Genomic DNA, 8150 nt, shown 5'->3' on the forward strand with positions numbered 1-8150 from the left:
TTTTATGCTATGCCAGTTTTCTTTTTTGACTGCTTGTGTCTGCTCTATGGTATTCGAAAAAATAAATATGAGCAGTAAAAGTATGCCAAGTTCTTCCTTGGTTGTTTAAAAATTAAAAAGTCCCAGTTGAGACCTGACCAACTGGACAAAGTAGAGTCTAATGACTTTGGTTAGTTTCATTTGTCCAATACACTTTACCCAGTAATCACTTACAGGTTAATAGGATCCATCAGTAAAGAAATCGGATATTGCAAACCACTCACTAAAAATCAGTGTTTGCACAGTAGGAAATGAAAGTTTGACAGCTTTATTTGTTCCCAGTTTTTTTTAAATTTATGTTTTAAAATGGATTCGTGGGAGTCATGCTCTCAGTTGTAATGCCTGACCAAACATTTAACTAGTTTCACTTTTTTTTAAAGTGCCAATCGTCTCTGTACAAACAGAAAAAAAAAGTTTACTCATTGGGGAAAAACCAAAACTGATAACTTCACTGGCCAATCATATGTTACTGGTGACTATTTTTTACTACTAGGGTGTAATTTGTGATAACTTGTATTATGTTCACATGTGGAACAAAACAGTAAGATCACCTATGACAAGAGCGTTTCTGGCACAGTGGAAACATCTGAATGGTTTGAGGGACGTGAGATGAAGATTTTTGTGTTGACTGTTGTCTCCAAATTCTAAATGTGATTAAGCATTTAACCTGCACAGGCTTCAAGTACTCATGTGGTACACTAACCTGTGCTCCCCATTTGTCAGCGCTTGGACTCAGTGTTGGGATGCATGACATGAAGAGTTGGTTTTTTTTTTCCAAGGCCAAATCCGAGCATCACCTTTCAGAAAACTGTCTGGATGTGCTCGTGTTATATTTTTATGTTCCAGGATTTAAAAAAAAAAGAATGAAAAAAAAAGAAAGATCAGAAACAATGGTGTACCAAACACTGGGCACGATTTTCAGGCTCCCCTGCAGCTGAGAGCCTTTAACGATGTGTTATGTAAGAAGTGAAACTATTGAAGTGTTAATATTATTTTATATTGAATAACTGTTTTTCAGTATGAACAAACAAGCAATTTGATGCTTTAAACAGAAACCATTATCCTAACTACAGCATCAAAAAATATTTTTTTCCTAAAGTAAAAGTTCTTATACAAAACAACCTTTTAGATTTCTAAGTTACATTTTGATGTTGTAGATCTAAATTGATTTGATTAAAATAACTTATTTAATCACTTAAATATTGCTGCATTGCTTTATCTATAACAAAACAGCAACAAACTTGTAGATTTAGTTTAAAAAGTGACACTCTAAAACGTATATAAAATATGGTAAGGAATACAAAGTGCACCATTTGCAGTACCTAGTGGAACAGAAGTAGCACAACTTGTAAATACTTATGGACAAAGCAACCGTTCTTCAGAAAACTGAGAAAATGTTTTAAGTTACTTTCTACCATTCATTCTATCAATGCACGGTTTTTGCATCACATGATTAACACTACTTCCATCCAGCAGCACTGACAGCTGAACACATGCAGCCTTAAAGTGGGAATTATTGTAATCTCCGGGAAGTAGCAGGATCCTGCTTTGTATGGTTACGTTTAATGCAATTGCAACACGCATACTGTGTTAGTAAATACTGAATTAAGGTCAGAGAGGTAGTGAGGCAAGACAAGAAACAGTTTATTAGACATCTTACAATAATTGGAGAAAAAGTTAATCTTTTTTTAAAATATACACAGTTTCACTTGAGTTTTTTTAGTGTGTAATTAAACTGTGCATGATAATGGAAACTCCTACCATTCAAACTTGTTCTTCAGGCACACTTTAAAAAGAACATATTTACAGTAAAAGAAAAGTATGAGGGGGTTTTCACCTACACAACTGCCTCTATAATGAGACAAGCCTGTTCAACTCATGGAATTTAAAATGGCAAAGTGCACAGATCAGGGCAGTGACTGTGCTCCTCAGCGTCTGCTACGACGGGAGGGAGACGTCGACCTGAAAGAAAGTTATGAACACAACATTATTCCTGCACTAATGACACTGATTGCAGTGCACAACAGAACAAAACACGTTTCACCAAAAATACTGTCAAGACTATAAATATGGCAGAAAATTTCCATAAAAACTGATGTTATACAAATTCTACAGATGCAAATTAAACTGCAGAACATGGCGAAAAGACAAATTTGTTTGTTTGGCTCAATTTGACATTTTCGCCCTCTATTTTGGCCAGGAACCAGACAAATCAGGCAGATGTTCTAGGGAAGCGGTACTTGCTAGTATTCAGTCATGGCATATTTGCATTTGACATAGAAAACCGTTGTGAAAGATTTAAGCCTTTAATTCATGAGACCTGACTTTACACAGTCAGGCACGTGTAGCTGTATTAAACATAAAATTTTCATAACAGCCAACATTTTCCTCTCAGCTACTAAAACAGATCAAAGACTCGAGAGAAATCACAATGAAAACAGTATTATAAAGTATTTTGAAAGAGAAAAAAACGAATACTACCTTGATCGCGACTTAGACTTGTGTTTGCGGCTTGCCTTCTTACCAGACTTGTGAGATTTTTCCGTCGATCTTGAGCGACTACGTTTGGATTTCTTATATTTTTTTTCCTTGCTAACTTCAGGGGAGGGGGATCTACTTGAGTCAGAGTCTGAGTGCCTCTTGCTAGCTTTGGCCAAGCCCTTCTTGCTGGCTTTACTATCATGTCGCGAGTGCTTTTCAGTTTGAGAATCGGTTCCTAACTCGCTCTCTTTCCTTTTCTTCGATTTGCCATTCTCTTCACTAACTACAGAGCTCCCTTTTTCCTTCTCTTTGGTCTTTGGCTTTTCCTTCTTTTTATCCACCTCTTTCTCTCTATCTTTATCCTTCTTTTTCTTGTCTTTCTCATGACTACGACTCCTTTCCCTCCTCCTCTCTCTGTCTTTACTAGAGGCCTTTTGTTTATGTTTGCTGCTGCGACTATGACTGCTGTCCCTGCGTTCCCGGCTCCTTTTCCTCTCTCTATCCCTCTCCCTGTCTCTGCTGCGACTGCGACTTCCTCTGGCCCTCTCTCTGGCCCTGTCTCTGGACCTAGATCTACTCCTTCGACTCCTGCGCTCCCTGGAATCACTCCGATCTTTCTTGTGGCGGCCTGATCGCTCTGCACTGCTCCTCCTCCTGTCCCTGCCCTTCTCACTGCGATCACTACGATGCCTGTGTGAGCTGTGGCTGCGGCTGCGCTGCCGGGTTTTGTGGGATGAGGAGCGACTACGTCTCCTTTTCCTTCGCGGGGAGGAAGATCGAGAGGAGCTACGGGAAGATGCTGAGGAAGAAGATGAGGAGGAGGAAGATCGACTGCTGCTGTGGCTGGAGGTGGAGCGGGAGCTGCTGCTGTGACCATTGGCGGGAGAATCGCTGCCGCCTCTCCCTGAGCGTTCCTTCCCTCTGCCTGAATGCTTTCCCTCACTACCCTCCCTCTCACTACGGGACCTGCGCCTGTCTGCCAAGGGCTCTGCCTCCCTCTCTTTCATGTCCTGTTTGTGTGGATATTCTGACTGACTCTCATCATATTCCCCCCTTTCTTTACTTAATCTCTCCTTTGCCATCTCTTCTGTACAAACAGAAAACAAAGACTCAGGTTAAAAGTGAACTAGTAACACACATTGCACAAATGTCATTTAATATTTACCACGTGCTAGCAGCGCCTCCTGAGCTTGTTTGTCTTGCAGCAGCTGCATCTCCCGCTCTTTGCGGCGGAACGCGTCCTGCTTCTCCCGGATGCGGTGACGTAATTCTTCCTCATCTGTGTCTGAGGATTCGGATCCTCGGACGCTACGGCCATCCTCATCCTCGCTCTCATCTGAACCATAGTCACCGAGCCCGCCTGCCACAACAGAGCCCCCAGGTTGTTGAGTGTTGGAAACTGTTAAGATCCGCTCTCAAATCAGGTTCCACTTATGAAACCACTCAATCCAAACTCAAGGTCCCCATGAAAGGCACTTAATCTTGTTTAACTTTATACTTCACACCAGTAAACCTCTTATTAACAAGGAGTACACATACAGCTCTTAAACACTTTCAACAGTCTGTAATGTCTTTGAGAGCATGCTTCTAATTTCAAAGCACAGATCTAAAAAGCAAGTCAGATGCCACTTTTGCCTTAAATAGTAGCAGTGAAATATTGGGTGTCACGCTTTGTGCCAACAGCTTTTCCCACGTTCCGACTATAAATCAAAGAAATTTCCCTTCCCTTCCCTCCCCACCAGTGACAGAAAAAGGGATACTCACTGAGACCGGTCAGAGAAGCCAGTGCACTTGACTGTGCCAGCTGTTTTGCAGGAGCTTTGATTCACATCAACAACAGGAACAACATGTTAAAACACATACTGCCATTTTCTCAAAGGCAAGAGTCGCTAGAGAAAGGGATGGGGGCCACAGATAAAGCACTATTCACAAGAGCTGCCATTGATAACAAGAGAAAAAAATAATAAAATAAAACAAAAGAAATGGAGAAAAGAGAGAGGGTTAACAAACAAACTTCTGTCACACATCGAAGTCAAACAGTCGGACAGGAGCGAAAGAACCAATCTGTACTAATGCACAGTCACTTCACTGGAGGAAGTCTCTTGTATCTACAGGTGAGTCAGCGCTGAGACTTTATTCAGTCTTACAGCCATTCAGCAGCACCTCCAATACCATGACAGGTTTTCAATACTGTCTGTGACAAACACTGCTCTGCTGTGTCCTGATGCATTAGCAGAGAATGGTTGGAAATGCATATCAGACAGACATACTCTGATGTATGCTGCTCAGTCACCCTCACTTACAGGGTGTTACGGAGTAATTTTAAGAGGCACGTAACGAATTCTGTCCAGATTTAAACATAATGTTTTTGTGACAAGCAGAGATAATGCAAAAAGAGGAAAATATAAGACCAGACCTCGAGTGGCTTTCCTGTGAGTATCTCTAGCCACATGCAGGATCTCTTCATTTGTGACCTCAAGAAGGATCTCTGTCAGGAGTGTTTTTGTCATCACCATCTAAAACAAGGACAAATTAACAAACATCTCAATATTTTATCAATTTCAACACTTAGATTAAAATCAAGCGCTCAAAAAGGAGTCAACTGGACATTTTTGGTTTGTAAACACATTTCACCTCTACAAATCAGAAAAGAAGTCCAGTTGCCTCCTTTTCGAACACTCAAAACTGCCATGACCCGGACTGAGAACCTACACAATCACACTCAAATCTGACTACTTGAATGCAATTTGAAAGTTCAAACTGACCAGCTGGAATTCCTTTTCCTCCTCAGTCATTTCAGGTTCACTGTCTTCTGCAGGGGGCGAGGGACTCCGCGCAGAAAATGCTTTCTTTAGTGAAATCTTTTCTTCGTTGTCATTATCATCATTGCCCTCATCATCACTGTCCTGATGCAAACAGAAGAGAAGAATGAGTTTCAATCAAGAAAACATAGCCAATCATTGCTACAGATAAAGAGGGAAAACAAAACTATTTGCAGTATGGGTCTTAAATGAGTTCCTTACAAATTTACTCTTGCGGGGCAGACGTGGGCCATCACCACCCTCATCGGCCTCATGGCCTTTAACGTCATCTTTTGCCATTTCTGCACGCTCCTTCTCCATCCGCTCGCGCTCCAGCTTCTTTTGCTTCTCCCTGTCCATCTTTTCAAGACCTTCTCTGATCCATGCAGGTAGTGTGCGTCTCTTTACAGCATCTGGAGATCAAACGTGTTATCCACATATATTTTACAAACGATTAAACTATTCCAGTACAAATCCATGTACACAAAGAAGTTGTTGTATTAATATGGTGCATCGGTTTCTACAGCTATCACCTATTTAAATTTGACTTTTCTTTTTTTTTTTTTAAACAACCAAATTTTTATAAATACCTTTTGTATGCATATAAAATGAAGCCAACACAGGTGGAATAAGGACTTCGATTATTTAAACATATAGTCATCTACTGATATTTATCTCATACCTCAATACCATTTTCTTGAAATGTTTCTAGAAAGTTCAGTAATTTAAATAAATAACTAAAAAAAATAAAAATAAATTCAGACATCAGGACTCACCTAATGGTGCTGCTGGGGCCTCAGGTTTGACAGGGAGCTGGATAGGGGATCTTGGCCTGTCTCGAAACCCAGGCGGTCTGGCATCTCGTCTGTTCTGAGGAGGACCCTGCCAGTATGGAGAGTGGAAGCTTGCTGGTGTCGGAGCAAATGATGAGGCAGCTCCATGCTGTTGAGAGACAGCACAAACTCAAAATTAAAGTCAGTTCTAAGTACTTAAGGTCCTCTGTTTTGGCAGTCACTAGGTGTGGGGTTGCTGTTGTCTTTCCCCACTCCTTACTGAGCTAAAAGGTATACTTGGGTTAAAAGGGGAAAAGAAAAAAAACTCAACAAATAAAGTAATAACAAACCATGCTGGATCCTCAACAAGCCAACACTTCCTCTGCACAGCATCAAGAAAGCAAACGACTGATACGCCTAGATGCTCGGACCCGGCAGAGTGTCTATGGATTGCTCCTTCTCGTGCTACTTGGCTGTCACACTAAAACCAAAACGCTTCAACAGTTTCTACCGTAGCATCTGCATACCTGATAATCAAACTGGTTCATGGCCATGGGGGCCATGGCGTAGCTGTCGGGCTGTGCCCCATACCCATGGCTGTTCTGGGGGTAAACCCCATGGTGGGCTTCAGAGTTGAATTCCACGCTGTCCTGGCTGTTGCTGTCCTCGCTGGGGTTCACCACATCCATTGGTCCTGACCCTGGAGGGATCCAGGCCTGGTCAGGGGGTGGAGGAGGAGGGGGCTGGCCATGCATTCCCCATTCTGTTAAACACAAAATACTTAAACAAGCCACAAGAGAAATCTCCAGTTTTGTTTTTTTTTCCCAGGGGGAGAGCCATGGCTCAAAGGCTTAATTGTGTACCTGGTTGCCACATTCTGCCAAATGCTGGGTCACCCTGAAAGTTGCGGTGATTATTCTGTCCAACAGATTCGAGGCCTGGGATGTCCTGACCATTGGGCTGGATGTTCTGCTGCTCTCCTCCTGTAGACTCTTTTTGGGCTATCCATGCTTGCGCCAGGGCTGCCCAGTCCACTTGACCTGGAAAAAAGTGCATTAAGACTAGTTGCCAGTGCAGTTTTTGAATCCATTGTAAAATATTTAGTTTTTTTTTTTATTGAGGGAGCAAAAATGCCATTTGTGGTGCATGAGCATCACTCACTAACCTGGATCATGCTGATGCTGAAAAGATTGCATCCACTGCTGCTGGCTAAGAGGCCATTGCGGCCAGGGCTGTCCTCCCTGGTCCCACATTGCTCCTTTCACGATTTACACCTGAAACACCCAGATCAGCTACATTTAATTGTATTGTGCACTCTCAACATGGAGAGGTGTGTCAGTGTAGAATTACACTTGCCAAATGGCAATGGAATTGCAAGCTGCAATAAAGTGCTAACGCTACTTCAAACTGACCGGCTAGCTGTACGTTGGGAGACACTTCCCTCTTAACGTTAGGATGCTACCTAATGTGAGACATTGTGTCGTTACTTACATAGGATACTGAAATTAATTCGGGAATTGTGCATTGGTCCTTTTTTGTTTTTTTTAATAAATTTTTTTTTTTAGCTAAGAAAGCTTAGCCATGCTAACGTGAGCTAATATTAGCTAAGCTAGGCTGTGTCTGAAAACCAGCAGTTAGCACCACATTTTTCTCAACAACAAAGCAAAGGTTCACTCATTTAAATTAGGCCACAATGGGAAAGAAGAGTGGCTGAAATTTACACTGAAGCTGTGCTTTGAGTTTACAGAATTCCCACCTTTGCCTGACGGGTTCGTTCCGGCGATGCGGTCGCAAATCAAAATGGCTGTACAGGCGAGCTGCTCGGAGGAAGTACGAAAGAAGAACTGCTGCCTTCAAACTAAATAGGAAAGTTACAAATCATTCAGTATCCATGGTTAGTATAAGTTTGCTGGAAGATTATTTGAAAGGTCGAAGAGATACTCAATCTAGTCTCTGACTGTATGTGCAATACAGTGCTTGTGAACTGGACATTCATTTGTCCTATGTCAAAAAAGTTGAATTTGTTGTTCTAATTTGAGCTATTAAATACATTTAA

General features: G+C 41.7%; 1 protein-coding gene across 2 annotated transcripts; it reads right to left on the reverse strand.

The window, feature by feature from the left end:
• Nucleotides 1-1659: 1659 nt before the first annotated feature.
• On the reverse strand, nucleotides 1660-7933 carry pnisr (PNN-interacting serine/arginine-rich protein). Of its 2 annotated transcripts, XM_005741293.1 has the most exons (12): nucleotides 7851-7933; nucleotides 7260-7368; nucleotides 6958-7134; nucleotides 6622-6857; nucleotides 6098-6263; nucleotides 5544-5734; nucleotides 5286-5426; nucleotides 4937-5036; nucleotides 4285-4338; nucleotides 3686-3880; nucleotides 2521-3607; nucleotides 1660-2001 (listed from the first exon to the last, which is right to left on the reverse strand). In XM_005741293.1, the coding sequence occupies exons 2-12, from the start codon at nucleotides 7345-7347 to the stop codon at nucleotides 1968-1970; spliced, it is 2469 nt and encodes an 822-aa protein (XP_005741350.1). In that variant the 5' UTR covers nucleotides 7348-7368; nucleotides 7851-7933; the 3' UTR covers nucleotides 1660-1967. The 2 variants fall into 2 exon arrangements, with proteins under 2 accessions (XP_005741350.1, XP_005741351.1); XM_005741294.1 differs by having other exon boundaries at nucleotides 1660-3607.
• Nucleotides 7934-8150: the final 217 nt, after the last annotated feature.

This window comes from Pundamilia nyererei, unplaced genomic scaffold (genome assembly GCF_000239375.1).
Source record: "Pundamilia nyererei isolate P.nyererei 1_Seehausen unplaced genomic scaffold, PunNye1.0 scaffold00109, whole genome shotgun sequence".
In the NCBI taxonomy this organism is placed as follows: domain Eukaryota; kingdom Metazoa; phylum Chordata; class Actinopteri; order Cichliformes; family Cichlidae; genus Pundamilia; species Pundamilia nyererei.

Coding starts and splice junctions, on each gene's coding strand:
- pnisr (XM_005741293.1), bottom strand. CDS start 7,347: ATGTGGGACCAGGGAGGACAGCCCTGGCCGCAATGGCCTCTTAGCCAG. Junction 5,427..5,543: donor TGCCCCGCAAGAGTAAATTT/GTAAGGAACTCA, acceptor TGTTTGCATCAG/GACAGTGATGATGAGGGCAA. Junction 5,037..5,285: donor AGGAAAAGGAATTCCAGCTG/GTCAGTTTGAAC, acceptor TCCTTGTTTTAG/ATGGTGATGACAAAAACACT.